Here is an 18,183-nt window from a genome sequence, read left to right on the forward strand (position 1 = left end):
TTCCCGCTGTCAGGCCTTTGTGTCACCCCAGGGTCCCCCTTCTGTTGCTGGTACTTGGCCATCTGGAGACTCCATCCTCTGACCACAGGATAGGCCAAGGAGATGGAGGAGGAGGAGGGAGCAGCAGTGGGGGAGCATTAAGACGATGTAGTTTTGTAATATAAAGCTGTGCTAGTTAGAAGTATATGACACAAAACCTTTACAAAATGATGGACAACAAAACCGGGAACACTCAAATACTGTAGCCAGACTAACACTAATATCAGTTATCGTCATAATACTGAAAGAATGGTTTACATTACAGTGAATGTAATGCATGCTACACTCATGTTGTATACATCAATGCATGGTAACCAGCAGACATAATAATTTTTTCTTGAATTATATAAAATTATGCCACACCGTTTGAGATGAAGAGGACTACTCTTTGATAACATCGGGTGGCGCTGTTTTAACAGTGCAGCCTCTCCAGGCATACAGGAGGACAGATGGTGGCTCAGGGGTCAGCCAGTCGGTGCTAAATAAAGGAATCCAGCAAGTACATCACGGAATCTACAGTAAACCACAGCTATCTGCACTTTTTTTTTTTTTAAACAGAGTGACATTATACGGAAAAATTAGCACCAGGAAACAAGTCTGAGTTTATAATGTAGTGCTAACAGGTGAGGTAACCATTAACAGTCTAAATATAGCCTCTATTCTATAAAACATTATTTGTTCTTTAGATTATGTCGTCAGTTTATACTCTTTACAATCTATTATTGTTATTATTTTTAATCACTTTCTATCAACATCCAACTGAATTTAAATGGCCATGGCTATTTGGTTGATTGTGGTAGACATATAACTGCCTACAGAAGCATCACTTTCTTACTGGAGTCTATGAAGTTTGCACTCTTAAATATAAATTCCGTGTACTCTTAAGTTATAAAAAATGTCTCAAACAAAATGCAATACATGCCTCTTAATCTGCTTCGGCTTTTCAAAGTGTAATTGCTTCTTACGGGCACTAGACAGCAGCATTACTTTGCTCTGTAAACATGAGTGTCCAAGTTACAAAACTATCACTGTAGCACTGTCGAATTGTAGTGTAGCGTCTTTGTTGACTCAGTTATTGCACACTTTGACTTTTGTGGTTTAATTTGAAATTTCCTTGTTCCGAAAATTGAATGTATGAATATGAATACACTTCTCTTACCATGCTAAATTAAAACAATTACCTTTTTGAAAACTTTAACATAAAGTGGTCGAGTTAAGCTGTAGCTATGCCTGCTTTTCGGAAACAATTTATTTCAAACATTTCGCGAACACGGTAGAAAAACTAAAAAGATATACATTTGAATTAATTTCCAGATTCTAAGATGTTACGTGTGGCGTGTTCCCGTGAAATTCCTGCATTCTGTTGACTTAAAGGAGGAATTTAGCCACGGCTTGTTTGTTTCGCCCGCCGAGTGTAAACAAGGAAGCAGGAAGGAGTGAATGCTCTCGCTCCACCTCGACACTCTTCGGCGTTAAACTGACTCGCCTGTCGACATTTTCGGCACAGCATCATCAGCGCTGACGTGGAAACTACGTGAGCGAAGGCACGGGCCGTTCACCCATACTGTCATTAGTGACGACTCAGACTACGTAAAACTTCGGTAAGTCGCTGCAAAGCTGTCACATTTTTGATCAGCGCCAGTCGGGCAGAGTCGAAGGAAAATGTGCAAATACATCTTCGGTGCGAAACGCTCCATTAAAGCCTCGTTTTGTATCCATAGCTGATAAATTGCCGACCATCATGGAGTTCAACAAAATGTTCTCAACTGTCAGCAGTTCCTCTCTGAAGTTTACTGAGCTACGTCAAGTCAGGCGAAATAGATGTCGGAAGTGGAGTGGACGTGCCCTCTTCAAAATAAAAATCCTAAGCCCAACTACGTAAAATATTGTAAAATGTCCAATGTGAAGACTTCGTTTTGTGTTCCAAATTTGTAATGTGTAACACAATTTATTTTAAAATTGTTTTAAAATATGTTGCTCAAAATAAAAGTCCAACATTTGTCAAATTGTTACCCCGTAAGGCCTGCCCCTAAAACGGAAGTCCATTTTGCCCCCCTATTTTTTCTTAATTCAACCGACAAAGATCTGTTGTAACTGCGTGTAATTTGTTTTACTTGAAACATTAAAAAGTGGCTGTCTTGTTAACAAATACGAGTGCTGCTTTAAGAGAAATTCACACACCTCGAAATATGTTAAAACGGCTTCAGGACATTTCTAGGGCAAAGGGCTGTGGATTGCTAATTTAATTTCACTGAAATGTTTCAGATTTTCACTAGTAAGAAACTTCAGAGTTTGCCATCAGTAGCAGAGAATAAACAGTTTGAGGCTAGTCTAAAAAGCAGGGCTCTGTGGCTCATCATGAGGGTCCCTGATGTGTATAATATGTAAATATTTTGACAAAAAATGCTTTCCAGTTATGATGCTGGCTGTTTACATCAGTCCAATTTCTGTTGCAGAGACACTGTAAAAAATTAGAATCCCTCCATTTGTTTAGTTTTGACACTGCAGCCTCTAATTTGAAGCAAACCTGTTTTAATTTTCTAAAACCCAGTTAGACACAAATCTTTACAGCCTTTCATTGTCATTATTGCCCTCTAACAAAATTGTACTCGAGTTTGTAACAGTCTGTCTCCCAAAGTGTGAAAAAAAAGCCTCAGTTCAGTCAGCCAGCTTCACCCGGTGGCTGCCACACTTAATGAGCTTGCTAGTTATATAATGCAAATTTGTCACAAGAAAAACACTCACTCTTCAGACAAATAATTTTGACTCAAATCAGGAGTGTTTTCATTTCATTTATTTCTGTTGGCTCTGTCTTCTCAAATTGTATTTTAGACTCACTGATTGAGGAGCGCTCAGTTCACCATCTCATTATTCTGCACTTCATTACAGTGCAGTTAATGTTGTTATTTCTGCCTCTATGCACTCGGCTGTCTGGATATTTTTTGTGTGTCAGTTAAGCTTGAACTGAATCGTACTGAACAAAGTAATTAAGTGCAGAAAGAACACTTATAACACAATATAAAAATATAACACAGGTCTTGTAAAAACGTACAAGATAATTTTTGCGGATATTCCAAGGTTAAATGTCTATCTGTAGCCAAAGTTTAATGAATATTGGGGGGGAAATTGAACTGGAAAAACACATTTATTTGTCTGTTATCTAGAGAAGAAAACATTAGGATTGCCTTTGTCTGCTTCAGTTGTATCATTAATAATTTGCCCGTCCGTCTGTCTGTCTAGGTGAGCGACTATGGATAGCTCAGTATCGTCTCAGCTGGACAGCAGTTTAAATGACTCATTGACAGATGGAGAGGAAAACCAGAGTGAAACCAGCCCTTCTCCTGCAGCTGCTGCTCAGGTGCACACGTGCGCGGTTAGGAAGTGTTTGGTGGTTTTAACCAAAAGAGAACAAACAAACTTTAAGAGGTGTTCAGACACTCAAGTCTAAGTGTTGCAGGCAAGCATTCATTATTTCATGTGTGCCTGCAGGTGTCACTAGCAGAAGAGTCTTCCGGTGTGACTGTTGTTCAGCTGCCTGGTCAGACAGTTCAAATCCAGGGGGTCATCCAGGCCCCGCAGACCTCTGTTATACAATCACCACAAGTTCAGACTGTTCAGGTGAGGGCACATGCTTGCCTCAGAACTCATTTGAACTCTTTTAATGGATGACTCAGTTTTTCACATCAGAGAATAGCTTTGTCAATACGTGCAAAATTTAATTTCAGTTCCAAATTTTAACTAGAGAGTAATGAAACATCTGTATGCAGTAAGCAAAGTAGTTAGAGGCTCCTTTGGGTCATGCCAGAGTCCGAACCCAAGTCAGTCAAGAGACTGAAGTCAACTCCTAGCCAAGTTGCCAGTCTCTCAGGGTGGGTCTCAGGTCTTACATAATTCAAGATATGATCAAGTCAGACGTTTCAGAGCAAGTTTCAGGTCCATTAGGATAAATCCAGATTATGCCTCAAGTCACTGAAAACAAGTCCTGACAAATCTTAAGTCAAGACGAGCCTCCAGTAACACCTCAAGTCATTTGAACACGTTTCAAGATAAGTATCTCTGTCAAAGCGCTACTCATGCAAATGCGCTAGTAAGATCAACATTTAAGCCCCAAAGCCTGACAATTACACCTAGAAAAACAGTAAATACTGTCCTCACTCTGCTTTGTACACTAATTTAGATCGAGGTCAATATCTTGGTCAATGAACTTGTAACTGCCGTGTACAAGGCACACTGCAGGGCTCATGGTTTAATGCAGTGCATCTGTTAATAGGATTCAAGCGAGCGGCAGGAACTGAGGTTTAAGCTCATCAGTCTAACCTTCACTCTCAGGAGATGTTGTCTCATTTACATGACTGCTGTAGAGCTGCAGATGCATCAGATAACAGTGATCTGTCATGTGAAAATGCTGGCAAGACGTTGTTAATATTGTATTGAGGACCACTGTGTAGAAGTATAAGGCCTGAGAAAGGAAACAATGGTTAAAATAGAGCAGCAGACTTTTCTCTACTGTGCATCTTTGTTTGCAAAGCAGAGGTTACTTTGTCGTCTCATGGAAAGTATTTTTTCAAGGAAATTAGCATGAAAATAAGATTATATCTTTGAAATGCACAGTCAGATGACATAGATCTACCCCACAACGTGGTTTTGTTGACTGGTTTCAAACTACTCCGTACTTCTTATCTGTGAAACTATCGGTAGCAAGTTTGACTTGTTGCTGATTGACTGCTGGTATTAGCTGTACGCTTCCAGTAATAACTGTTATTTGAATAAATCCTGCATCAGTAAGTCTTAACGTAAGACTCTGATTGAGTGCCACTAAACATCTGGAGGCAGATGCAAAACATCCTGTTTAAAGTCAGCACTAACACTGTGTGCGTAACAGCACAGCACAGTTATTTCTTGCGCTAAATTTGCTTCCAGAGCATAAAGCTGACAAGCTTAGTTCCAACCTCCACTCTATTATAAATTAATGGACACACCTCTGTTTAACCCGGCACCTTTGTCTGGTACAGATATTATCCTAATGTACATTCATTACACAGCAGCGTGAGTCATAAAAGCCCTCTGGCTTATGACACATTACCAGGTTGACTTTGTTATTATTCCCACGGTATGTTTCAGTTGGGAAAACAAACAAATGCTTGAGGGGAGAAAGGTGGTAACTTTTTTTTGCAAGTAATTGTGCAGTATATACAGTGCTGTGGAAATGTCTTGACCCTTTATATGTTGTTTCTAAAAAGCCAGACTTTCTTGTAATTTTAAAATGGCTTGAACCATACTTCTCCAGTGTTTCTGAAAGCCTTTCAAATTTTTTCTTTGGACTTTGACTGCTTTTCACTCATTCATAGTTCAAACCTTGTACCTGACCAATTTCAGGATTTATGGGTTTTTTTTAATTTGTTTTTGTTTAACACTGATCTATGAATCACTCAAACATAAAACAGGCACCCATCTCAAGGGATAAAGCTGTGCTGTGTCTCACAGACAACTTAGCAGTGAACCAATTGTAAATCATATCTTCAGGCACTTTGTTGCAAACAGCCTATTGCAAAGGCACATCATTTCATTCCAATTTCATTAGTTGAATCTGTGAAAAATGTCTGTATGTATGTATATATATGTATATATTTATCACCAAGGTGATTCCTAAAGAGTTGAGTCCTTGATATCAGCCACAAAGTTGGCATATCTTGGGATTGTGTGCAGTCTGTCCTTCAAAAAAGTGAGGAAACTGGACAGATGGAGAACCAAAAAAAGAAGTGGCAGGCCTAAAAAAATCTATTCATGTCCTTAGGAAATAGGGAAAAAATTCTGTAAATACTCAATGCATCAGGCCTTCCAGTTGACCCGTCTACTGTCCGTTCAAGCCTCATCAGAAATGTCTCAGTGGAAAAATGGGGCCAATCTTAAGGAAGGGAAGCAGGAAGAAATAGCTCAGTTATGCAAGATTGCACAAGAGCTGGGTTGAAAATCAACATGGTAGGTCTTACAGAGTGATGAATCCAAATTTGACATTTTTGGTTAAAATCCTCATCAACATGTGCGGAGGAGGTCAAGAGAGAGGGACAACAGTGAGTGTGTGTCATGGTTTAGGACTGCATGTCAGTCAGTGGTGTTGGGGATCTCGTGAAAATTGTTGGAATTAAGAATGCAGACTAGTACCTCTCTATACACTGCCAATGGAGTAATACATAGCTGGATGGAAAAAGACACAATGAATCAATATCAGTCATGGATTGGCCTCCCCAGAGCTAAGACCTCAATATTACCGAGGCGGTGTTGGATCATCATGACAGAGAACAGAACAAAAGGCAGCAAATATCTAAAAAAAAAGAGCTTTGAATGTCCTTTAAGAAGCCTGGAGACTTAAAGAAGTTACAAAAAAGTTTTCGCAAAGAGTTTTCAAGCTTGTTAGAAATGTAAAAACTCAGTTTTTGCCTTTTGTACTGTATTTCCATATATATTTGCACACTTCAATACATCATTTTCCCTGGAAAACTATAAAGAAATCAAGGGTGACAAAACATTTGCGCAGTACAGTTATTGTCTCTTGTGACATGCAATGCGTTGAAAAGAGTAGGGCTTGAAAAAATGCTCCTCAAATTCTTTTGACGTCATCTTTGTCTCTCACAAACACCTCCCAGTGTTCCACAAAAGACCGTGTGTGGAAAGATACACCCACTCAGTGACAACATTTAGCACAAATGATGTTGCCAAAATAATTAAAAAAAAACCCAACCCAATGTGGATTACTCATCACTATTAATTACTGCTTGCTTTTTGCTCAGATTGCTACTGTAGCAGAACTGGAGGATGACGAGTCAGTAACAGACACACAGAAAAGGCGGGAGCTTCTCTCCAGGCGTCCATCATATCGGTGAGAGGATATGAAGAGTAAACTAAATTGTGATATATGTCATAAAAAGTCTGCTAGTGTTAAAAGGTCTTTATGAAAAAACTTTATTTTGTTTGGCAGGAAAATTTTGAATGAGCTTTCCTTCGACTCACCAGCAGTTCCTAAAATTGAAGAGGAAAAGATGGAGGATGAAGTGCCGGTTCCCAACTCCCCCACAGTGCCAACCTCCATCTACCAGACCAGCTTAGGACAATACAGTCAGTACACACGTGAATGGTCCACTCACTATAGAGTCATCTTTAGCATTTTCTGCTCTGGAACATAAATTTACAGAACTGTGAAAAAGAGTTTCAGCTACACTTCACTTATTTATACTGTGTTTCCAAGGGGCCTGTCATTTTTAAAGTGGTCTTGAGTAATAGTTGTCCAGGCATTTTCTTTGGATATTGGCAGCCTTTTCACTTCTTTTCAATCCAGTCCTTGTACCTGACCATTTCTGCTTCTTTCTTTCTTCATGAAGCCAATTAACACTGACCTATGAGCTATGGGGAACGCTTCATGAAGCCAATTAAGAAATTAAAAGAAAGCTTGCCTAACAGAGTTCAGCTGAAGAACAAAGGTGGTCATACCAAATATTGATTTTCAAGCTTGTTAAATTTATAAAAACTCTGTTTTTGCCTTGTGTACCGATTTCCCATTCATGTTTTGAATGTTTCCCAGAAAATATAAAGAAGTGAGAGTGGCTCAAGATTGTTGCACGATTGTTGCATGTAATCAGTTCATTGGGTACATGCAATTACAGGAAATATTTCATTGCTTGAAGAGATTAGCAAAGGTATTCCTTTCCTTCCTGTGTACACATTTGGAAGCTTTAAGTGTTCACAGTGGGTTAACTTAATAATAATCCAAGTCGTTCAGAGAAAATGCTCTCCAATAGCTTATAGAGCTTTATGGCTCCTATTAGGTCCATAAAGCTCTGTGAGCTATTGGAGAGCAGAGAAAATCAAATTTCAAGCATAGTGATTGGATGTTACTATTTCTTCATTCTAACTTCATGAAATCCCCTACACAGTTGCAATCACCCAAGGGAGAGCCATCCAGTTGTCCAGCCCTGGAGTTCCAGGTCTGCAGGGGGTCCAGAACCTGCCAGTCACAAGTAGTCCCACCCCACAGCCTGGAGCCGCTGTCTTACAGTGTGCAGCTCAGCCTGGAGATTCTCCACAGCAGCTCTTTATCCAGGGAGGACAGGTACTTATCCAAGGTAGGGTGCAACTTTGAATTTATATCAGAAAAATCCTTTATGAAACAGCAGCATACATGTTTGGGTGTAAATATTGAATGTAGTGGCTTTTTCTATCAGTACCTCAGATTTTTTATTTCTTTTCGCTACAGATATAAGCCATAAATGATAGCAGAGATCAAAATCTGTGTTTAAAAAAAAAAAAATTAATATGGTAATCCCCATCTGACATCGTGGGATTAAGGACTCAATAAATTATGGGATGTTTCTCAGTGAAAACATACAAGACCCTTTGTGAAAATAATTTGTCCTACAGACAATAAAATGTGTTTTAAAAAACATTTGAGATTCATAACTCTGCAATATCAAAGTTTTCATTAGGATTTCCATTACGTTCCAAAAATGTGTCCACACCACTTGGATTCATTGTGCAATATATTCATCTTTTACTTCCAGTGATATCTTAAGCCATTTTGTAAAAAATTCCCTCAAGTTCATTTCTTACTTTGAACACAGCCGCAGTTCCATCTTCAAAGCACCAAAAAGATGATTATTTGTTCTGAGTAAGTGCGTGAATTCATCAAGATGTGGTGAAGGCTTACTCATCTGCTCTACTCCAAGCCAGTCTCTTTCTTCTTTAGCTAAGCTATCTTTCTGTCCAGCTGCTGATGAATGTCGTGTTGTCAGGTCTAATCCCTTGCTTCATATCTAAAGTAACATATAGCTCAGCAAAGAGCTTATCACTGTCATCTGGCAGAACTTGGAGCCTCTGGTACCTGTTGAAGGACACGAATAGTTAGGTCAGTTTTGGTTTTTTGGACAAAGGGTTAATGACTGCCTGAAGTCTAAAACTATGGACATTACCAGATGATGTGTTTCTTCCCTTGAGATGCTCTGCTAGTCATCTATAACAACAACCTTCAGTTTCTGCCTGTTTGGGATCTTTCTGCATTTAGTTTTGTATTTAACTGAACAGGATGCTCTGTTGGGTTGAGATACTCTCGGGTTGGTCTTGCAGTATGGGTTGGATTAGTATCCTTTTGCACCGTGAAGTGCTGGCTAATCTGTTTCGCAGTGTTTGAGTGAATCTAAGAAGAATATAGCTCTGCATACTGAAGAATTCCCCCCCTGCTACTTCTATCATCATCAGTAAATACCCTGAACCACCTTGAGTGGTTCCTGTTTTCATTGGGTTTAAAAAAAAAAATGAAAGAGTTACATTTTTCCACAGTGCAGACATCACACACCACAACTCGTAGATGACAGTAGGTTTAGTGTATGTGAAATTAGTCATCTTTATCTCTTTCACTAAATCTACAAACATGGTGCCTCTGATCTGGATGAGCCCCTATGTGAATGTCTACTTTCACTGAGGACAGCTTTCGATTTAAATCAGACCATCTTCATCCAAGAAGGTTTTAATATAGGTCATATAAGCTATAGGGAATAGTTGCTGGATCCATCAGTAGATCAGACAGATAAAATAACAAGCGTTTCTGTGTTCAGATCAATTCTTTACTTTCTGTTTTCTTAGAGAGAGTGAAAAAAAAATTCTGTCTTTCTTTCATGTCCTTTTTGAAATTCTGCTACTACGGTCTTTCTGATGTTGCACTTCAGCCTCAACACCATGCAAACTAAACCCTTTAACCTGAAGATCAAAGTAATGAATAGGAAAAAGAACAGAGTGAAGTTGTTATCTGTGAACGAGCTGGTTGTGCTCAGCGTTTGTTGAAATTATGATAACAATACTTTGCAAATACCTGAAGTTAACTGGATAAAACGGCTGACTTTTAATTTTAAGCTAGTTAGGACGAGGGAAGTTTTCAATATCTGATCATTTCTTTTGCTGATATTGAGCTGAGCACACAAAAGGCGAACTATCCCATGCATTTACTCTCATGGACTTGTTCATAATAGTAAATCTGTGGTTTGAGAATTGACATTTTAAGAAAATAATTGCATTCAGAACATCTGAAACATGTTAATTAGAAGGTGAAGTTCTAGTTTGATTTACAGTCAACGATAAGATCAAAGTAGCACTCGCCCATGCGCTTGACTTATCAGCAGAGGTTCCAAAAGTACAGAAAGTCTGTACTTAAGTAGAAGTACAGATACTATTGTTAAAGAATACTCCAGTAAAAGATGGAGTAGTGATTCCACTTGTTTACTCAAGTAAAAGTGAAAAAGTACAGGCTCTGAAATTTACTCTAAGTAAGAAAGTAAAAAGTATCTCTTTGAAGGACATTTCTACCAGCTACTTTTATGCAAAGCTAATTGGAACTTGCTATATTGATGTAATAAGAAAATAATATTAGTGGTTTATTTTAGTCTAAAATTTCATTCTTATAAATATTCTCATCTTGAATCAGATTAGCAGAACATGAGCAGAAAAAATTAAGGAAATAAAAGAAAATGCCTCTGCTTTCTGTTGCCTGCACTGTAGAGGGTGACTTTGACTCTAAACAGAAGAACAGTAGATGTGGGGTTTAACCTGTTTATCCTGCAATAACATATTTTCATGCAACCTTTAAATAACACAGATAGTCTACCTCAGTTTGTTTTGCAGCAGGTTTTGCAACATGAAGAAGACATAATGTTACATGTGACCAACCTTTATCTGATGTAAAAGCATGAGGACTTACATGTAAGCTTTAAATTTGCAGTTCAAATAGCAGGTTCAAATGGGTTTGATGTTTGAAGGCCCGCAGTGACGTGAAACAGTAAAAGTAATGAGCCTGTTTTGAAAATGTAAGAAGTAGGAGGAGTAGAAGTAAAAAGTTGTCAGAAAAAAAACTACTCAAGTAAAGTACACATACCTGGAAAAGTATTTGTAATTTGTTACTTCCCAACTCTGCTTTTCAGGGACTGTTTATTGTATATTTTCACAGAGTCACATGCACTGGCATCGTGTTTTATACCATATGATCATAACTGATAGTTTCGCAGTGTAATAGCTGATGAATGTCTCATATTAGTGGTCAGGTTTCAGTTTGTGTAGGTGCCTTTTCAGTAACTCAGTAACTCTGCCTGACACTGTGTTATTTACCTTATCAGTCTAAGTCCATATCCAGCTGGCACAAACAGAACCACCTATGTGCTTGGGCTAATTTGTTCCTTCCAGCTGAAGAGCTCTGTATTAACAACAAAGCTAATAGAGCCGCTCAGCAGCAGGGCTGTGAATGTACTAATAGTTAATCAGGATTGTTTTAACCACAGTGAAAGTCACTGAAACATTTTTTACGCATGTTGCTATTACTAAGAGGTTCAGAGTTTCCCTTTTTGAATTGATTTCAGAATCAATGGTTAACCAACAATAATCAATGTTGCTTGCTGTCTTTATTTTCGTTCCTCTGGTATTCTTTTCTCGATATTACCCTGAAAGCCCTGCAACGGTTAGGCTAAGCTGTGATAAATTTAAACCTGTGACAGTGCCAAGAATTGTCAAATTAAAAAAAAATATGCATGATTCTCCTGATTAGTATTACCATAAATTTCATTCACGTCCTTTCCTTCCTCGCTGCTGATTTTCCCACCAAAGACCCGTCAGGCAACTAAGTGGTTAATATTGTTTTCACAGGTTTGGTTAAATAACTGTTTTTGTAGAATTCAGCAGGATAAGTAATGGACATTTGGTTAAACTTGAAAAAAATGTAAAACCTTCATTATCCATGTTTACTATTTTCTTACTTCCTTAACACTTTACACACACACACACACACACACACACACACACTTTGAATCAGGGAGCTCAACAGTTTGCATGGCAGCCGCTTGGGACACAATATCCTCTTGTTTGTTGAGCGTCGCTCTAGTTGCGTCACTGGAGCTAAAAATACACCCCCTCAGCTACCGCCCTCCCCCCATTAGCTCCCCGCCTTCCCTGCCTCCCTCCCTCCCTCCGTTCCTTCCTGGCTCACATTGTGTTTCTGTACTTCAGTTACTCATCTGCAGGAGGGGAGGGTGGGAGGACCTCTAATCCAGGGTGTTTTACTGACTTCAGCGGGCAGTAGTGATGTCATTGTGATGTCAATGCCTGTAATTGTAATCAGGCTGTAAAGTTGGCAAGTGAGCACTCTGATACAGAGAGCTGAGAGGAAAGGAGAAGCGGGAGCAAAGGAGATACAAGTAAAGCAGAAAAGGATAGTGGTAGAGAAGAGTTTTTGTAGTGAGGTGTCTCTCTACCGTGGTGCTGGATTATTGGAAACCAGAGATGGCTGTAACTGGGGATGAGACTGAGTCAGGTAGAGTTTCTTCACATGTTTAATAATGTGTTCTCTGCAACACTCTGACTCTTTTCTCTGTGCTTTTTAGAGAGATATTTGTGCATGTTTTGATTTGATGTATAGCTCTAATTATACCTGAATGTAAGTCCTCTTAAAAAATATGCTTTTGGTATTTGGAACTTCTAATTGTAAGATGATCTCTTTTATTTAGTAAACTGTGAGAGCAGAAGCTTTTGCATACAGGGGCATATTTATGAAATTGAAATTACTTTTACTTGACTTTCAATTTCATGCCTTGTGAAAGTGAAGATGAGTCTTTACACAGATCAGACCGGTGTCCTTGCAGTTGCAAAACAGGAAAAACAGTCATGACAGTTCAGGCTTGAAATCAGATCTAGCAAGTAAACAAGCATTTAGTTAGTATGCTCAGCGTTGTTCCATTCAGGCTCTTTCTCGCTGTTGCGAGTATGTTCTCTCTCTCTCTCTCTCACACACACACACACACACACACACACATACACACACACACTCTACTCTTTTAATCGCTACAGTGGTTGTTGGGCAGACAGGCAGGGAGGGGGTAATAAGTAAGGGAGAGGTGGGGAGGGGGGGGGGTAAGATAGTTGGGGGTTTGACGTCACTCCAGTTTCCTGGAACAGAAGCCAGGCAGGGAAGAGAGAATGCAAACGGGCAAGTGAGACGCACGCACTGACGTCAGCACAGCCCGAGTCACTCTGTTATCACAATGAGAGAAAAAGAGACAGACGCTCTGTGTGTCTGTGCGTGTTTGTGTGTTCGCACCTGCTGTGTCTCTTTCTGAATGAGTGTGTGTGTCTGTGTGTGTGTGTGTGTGTGTGTGTGAACAGCAGGTCAGGGCAGAGCAATGAAACTTCTCAGGAACAAAGTGAAAACGAGAGGGTGAAATGTTACGAGGCAGCAGGCAGAGCAGCACACAGTTGAGTCATGAAAGTGATGACTCAAATCAAACAGCTCATAAACCACATCCACAGAATCGCTTTGTTTTTTCAGCCTTCTCCAGAATTAGCATCACTTTCTTTTAAGAATTCGATAGGCTACCAGTTATCAGTAGCACACAGTGGTTTACAAAACGTCACCTCCCAAATGCAAGTGCTGTTATCTCATTAGACCTATACCAGATCTTGTGAGGAAACAAACTAAATTGTTCACAGGAATTATGGATTTATTCTACTGAGAATAAACGCAGTCATATTGTTTGCAGTTTATCATATGTTTCAGTAAATGTTAGTATAATATAAAGGCAGTAATGACTCTCTATTCAAAAATCAAACAGCGAGCAGCTTATTTAGAATGGACAGTCTGATAACTAGTTGTTTATTCTGCACCGCTTTAGGCTACAAAGTTACATTGCATTACATTAGCAATAGCAGGACCAAAGGTGTTTTAGAGTATTTGGACACAGCAGGCCTCTGACCTTTAGTTCCTATGGTTAAAAGCACTTAACTCTGGTCCTAGAGCATAAATTCACAATTTATGAGAGCAAATTAAGTAAAAACAAAAGCAGATCTTACTAAGGTCTGCATAAAAGGAACAGAAATAGACTTTATGGCACTTGCTATGTTGCTTAGTATCCCTCAGAAGTGGGAAATGCTTGACTTTTATTTCAGCAGCAAAGTTTTGAAGTTTGTTTGTTTGAGTCAGCATCTTTTTATTAGAGCTCCTCATGCCTGCTTTTAATGTAATAAAATAATAAGTACAGCATAATGTTAGGACACACCTTATGAATTTTTCTTTTAAAAAAGGACAACATTTTGTATTCTGTGTTAGTCTGATGGTATAAGGATAAATTAAGCAGATAAAGATTTTTGTACAGATTTAGAGTTTTTGAGAGGAAAATGTAAAGGCAACAAAGATCAACAAAAAGTAAAAGGTTGCAGAATCTTGATCTCCTATTCTTTTGTCTGCATTTGTCTACAGCCGCTACTGGAGACATCCCCGCCTACCAGCTTCGTTCACCAAACTCGGGCTTGGCTCAGAGCATTGTAATGGCTGCGTCTCCAGGCAGCATGCAGAGCCCCTCATCACAGCACGCCGAGGAGATCACCCGCAAGAGGGAGGTCCGGCTGATGAAAAACAGGTAGGAGCTGAAGTAGAAGTAAAAGATTGTATTTGAGGTGTAAGATCATTCCTTGTCAGTGATGGAAATATGATTGCAAGCAAGCAAGGGAATAAATGTTGGGGACCCCCTAATTCATGCACATTGGAAACTTTGACTGAAGTGTTATTGTGCATGTCTGGAGGTTGCTGTTCACACTTTGTCAAAGCGACTATTCACAAAAGGTCAAAGCTAAAGATTTCTGCTTTTGTAGGTGATCGGCACATTTTTTTTAAAATTTGAAAACGAAACACTGCAGCGAGTAAATTGTTGTCTACGTAAACAGATTCGTGAACTCATGAAATGCGAACTCAAAAGCCTCAGGCGTTGTTTTGTTTATGGATTGTGCAGACTTGTATTGACTCTTATATTATGTTTTCATCTGGAGACTCATCCAAATTTTTCCTCCATTTCCTCCTCAGGGAAGCAGCTCGCGAGTGCCGCAGGAAAAAGAAAGAGTATGTCAAATGTCTGGAAAACCGCGTGGCTGTGTTGGAAAACCAAAACAAGACCTTGATTGAAGAGCTAAAAGCACTAAAGGACATTTACTGCCACAAAGCTGAGTAGCAGTGGCTGCTTGTGGTCATGGGCTGAAGACAGTTTACAAACTTCTACAGCAAAATAAGACAAAACAAAACAAAACAAAAAACCCAAAAAAGAAAAAAAAAAGAAAGAAGAAAAGACTCTGGAACAAAAACTACTTTCATCGTCTTTTATTCTCTGCTCACTCAGGCCTGATTTACGCCAAATTTCAGAAGAGTCGTAGGGAAGTCAAATAGCTTGAGCTTGCCAGTTTCGCTCTTGTTCTTATCTTGTGCTCTTTGCATGTGAAGACTCAAGTGTCGTACACATTGTGTTTGCTGTTGCTGTTGCGCACAAGCGAGGCTAACCAATGAGAGCCAGCTGAAGAAGAGGAACAGGAAGAGGAAATACAGGTGCTTCCTGAAAATGTGCCGTTCATTTATGGCAATTTCGAAAAATCCTTCGAGGGGTCAGCCAGGTCCCGCAACCAGCATGTTTCTCTGAGGTCAGACGAGCTGCTACGCAGATCCATCAGCACTGCGACAAGGCAACTCAAAGTGCGTTTACCTGATTATGTGTTATTTATGCTTCTGTTTTCGGTCATTGCATTCCTTCATGTGGTTAAAAAAAAAAAAAAGATTTATCAAGCATTTTGTCTGTAAAGTGGATTTTCGTCATTGTTAGTTTGTTACAAAATATCTTTTTTTTTAAAGAAAACACTGGTAAAATCAATGAAATCGAGATGAAAATCCATTCACGTTTGGTTGCGTTTGCATAGATTCAAGAAATCTATTTCATACCAATATAGAGAGAGGTATTATCTGAATCACAGTATAGTTTCAAAGAATCAAATAATGTTCAAAAGAATCTTTATTTTTGCATTACTGAAGTGAAGTTACAGTACTTGAAATGAAATGAAAGAGCACAGTTGGACTTTGGACAAAGCACAGAAAGTAACCAAGGACTCGTGTAGATATTAGAGTTTATATTATATTGCAGTTACCTGAATTTCACATAAAAACGTATATATTCTACAAAGATAGTTGTTGTATGTTTTAAAAATTGAAATATCAAATTTGTAAACAATCATTTTACATTGAATATGGCCCCAAGATGTCCCTGTTTTGGTCTGCTGTTAAATAACTTTTCAAAATGATGAATATCCATTTTGGAATAAAACTGTATTTATGGCTTATTGTAATATTAAAATGCTCTGTTTAAAGGGTAATGCCAATTCTTTTGTCTTTTTTTTTGTAAAAATATTCTTTCTCAAATAATGTATCATTTTGTGTTCATGTTTCTGGTAATATATGTAAAAGCTTTCTCTGTTTCTGTTGTAGCTCACATTGTTTCCCTGATTATATTTCATTAAAATATTTGATTTTCTATGAAGAATGTAGACATGCACAAAAGAGCATTCCTCTGAGTAGCAGACCCTGACATCTGTTACAATGCGGCTGCCAAAGCTCTTTAAGTAACAGTAAGGGATCTACCCACTGACTAACTCAGTCATAACAGTATCAGTCTTGATAGTTGCCACCCAAACAGTCTGTTACTGTTTGTGATCTCAGACGTGCGCCCATTCTTTTAAATTCTATGAAAGGAAAAAAATCCAGGCCTTCTATATCTTTATTTCTTTAATATCAGATGAGCTGAATATTTTCTGCACTTAGTTTTTGCTGTTTTAAATGGCTCCGTCTTCTACCAGGTGTTCTGTTGTTGATGTACTTCCTCATTTGAATTGTAAAAAAATATTTTTGTTTATCTAATAAAATATACAAATTTGACATGGATTGTGTGATAGTGTTTAGCTCACATACTGCTGATGAAACTCCCTCAACACTGAAGCCATCTTATGTTAGTGCAGTTAAAGCTGTGCAAGATAAATCTGCACTTCACAGGTCCATAAATTGTCGGACAAAGCCACAATTTTTGTGGTTTTGCCACTGTACACCAAAACAACTTCTATGTAATTGAAGTGCAGACAATCAGAGGCTCAAAATTCATTGGACAGTTGACTGACACATCGTTTCATGGCCAGGTGAAGCCTGTTCCCTCGTGTTTTATGACAAGTGAAGCAGACAATCTGAAGTTTATTCACACTGTTGAATTTGTAATTTATAGCTGGTCACTGTAACTTTAAATATGAGGGCCACAGAGATGTTAATGCAAGTGAGGGAGGCCGTCATTAAGCTGGAAAATAGAGTAAAAACGAATAAATAAACATCCGAGAGAAAGCAGGAACTAGGCCAAAAGGCCTGAAGTCAAATAAGGTGCATGACGACAGAATCGTTTCCACGGTTAAGAAAAACAACATTGCAACATTAACCAAGTGAAGAACTTTCTCGAAGAGGTAGGTGTATTATTGTCAGTGTGTACAATCAAGAGGCACCTTCTTAAACGGAAACACAAGGTGCAAACCACTGGCTATGCTCAGCAACAGAAGAAACTAAGATGAACTTGTAGCATAAAGATAGAAAAAAGTATGGAGAAGGAGAGAAACAGCTCATATTAAGAAATGAATCACATCGTCTCTCAGATGTGATGGAGCCACTACTGTGGCACGAACATGTATGGCTGCCAGTGGAAGTGGACCACCATGCTTTATTGACGGTGTTTATTGATGAGGTGACTGCTTATAGAAGTCAAAAGATGAATTATGAAGTATACTGGGTTATACTCTCCACGTAAAGGCAGCCAAATGCTGCAAAACAGTCCTAATACTTTGAAATGATTGATTATGGTGTTTAAAGGTAAAGCTACAAAACTGTATCTTTGCACAACAACATATGGGCTTAACTATATAAATAAAATAAAAGAAGGGAACTATATTATATTATTGCATGATTATTAATTGTATAATCATATATAAACAGCATATTACTTTTTTAGCTTAGGAGAGGAGAAAATGGGTGGTAGCTTGAATAATTTTAAGAATTGTTGGGTAATTTTAACCAATAGGGATTCTTCCCATTTCCAAAAATGTCAGAGACAATAACACCAGTTTTTTCAGTATTATGACATTTTCAAGCAATGTGATGGGTTTTAAAAAACTTGGTGATCAGTTCACCAAGACCTAAAAGCACCAAATGTGGCTTATTGCAGCCAACAACAGAGAATATTTGTATATACTGATCCTCAATAGCTGCATAGCTAAAACCTCAAAAGT

The 18,183-nt window shown here is 38.6% G+C and overlaps 2 protein-coding genes across 7 annotated transcripts in view; one reads left to right on the forward strand and one right to left on the reverse strand.

Moving 5' to 3' along the window:
* The first annotated feature begins 1,490 nt into the window (after nucleotides 1-1,490).
* Nucleotides 1,491-16,801, forward strand: crema (cAMP responsive element modulator a). 5 transcript variants are annotated; one of them, XM_025900043.1, is made up of 8 exons: nucleotides 1,491-1,640; nucleotides 3,280-3,412; nucleotides 3,529-3,657; nucleotides 6,828-6,916; nucleotides 7,016-7,152; nucleotides 7,968-8,156; nucleotides 14,315-14,474; nucleotides 14,915-16,801. In XM_025900043.1, exons 2-8 carry the CDS (start codon nucleotides 3,290-3,292, stop codon nucleotides 15,057-15,059), a joined length of 972 nt encoding a protein of 323 aa, XP_025755828.1. In that variant the 5' UTR covers nucleotides 1,491-1,640; nucleotides 3,280-3,289; the 3' UTR covers nucleotides 15,060-16,801. The 5 variants fall into 5 exon arrangements, with proteins under 5 accessions (XP_025755828.1, XP_003447496.1, XP_013128201.1 ...); XM_003447448.5 differs by having other exon boundaries at nucleotides 3,280-3,397; XM_013272747.3 differs by lacking the exon at nucleotides 3,529-3,657 and having other exon boundaries at nucleotides 3,280-3,397.
* Nucleotides 8,208-18,183, reverse strand: part of LOC100698585 (frizzled-8) — a 66,234-nt gene continuing 56,258 nt past the window's right edge. The window contains exons 4-5 of one of the 2 annotated variants that reach the window (XR_001224620.3): nucleotides 8,641-8,911; nucleotides 8,208-8,320 (exon numbers count right to left, since the gene is read on the reverse strand). The gene's annotated coding sequence lies outside the window, so the exon portion shown is untranslated. Of the gene's footprint in view, nucleotides 8,321-8,557; nucleotides 8,912-18,183 lie in introns of those variants that run through there. The other variant, XR_001224618.2, reaches the window with a different exon arrangement.

The sequence above is a fragment of the Oreochromis niloticus genome, linkage group LG18, assembly GCF_001858045.2.
Source record: "Oreochromis niloticus isolate F11D_XX linkage group LG18, O_niloticus_UMD_NMBU, whole genome shotgun sequence".
NCBI classification, from domain to species: domain Eukaryota; kingdom Metazoa; phylum Chordata; class Actinopteri; order Cichliformes; family Cichlidae; genus Oreochromis; species Oreochromis niloticus.

Coding starts and splice junctions, on each gene's coding strand:
- crema (XM_025900043.1), top strand. CDS start 3,290: ATGGATAGCTCAGTATCGTCTCAGCTGGACAGCAGTTTAAATGACTCA. Junction 6,917..7,015: donor TCCAGGCGTCCATCATATCG/GTGAGAGGATAT, acceptor TTTGTTTGGCAG/GAAAATTTTGAATGAGCTTT. Junction 14,475..14,914: donor GTCCGGCTGATGAAAAACAG/GTAGGAGCTGAA, acceptor TTTCCTCCTCAG/GGAAGCAGCTCGCGAGTGCC.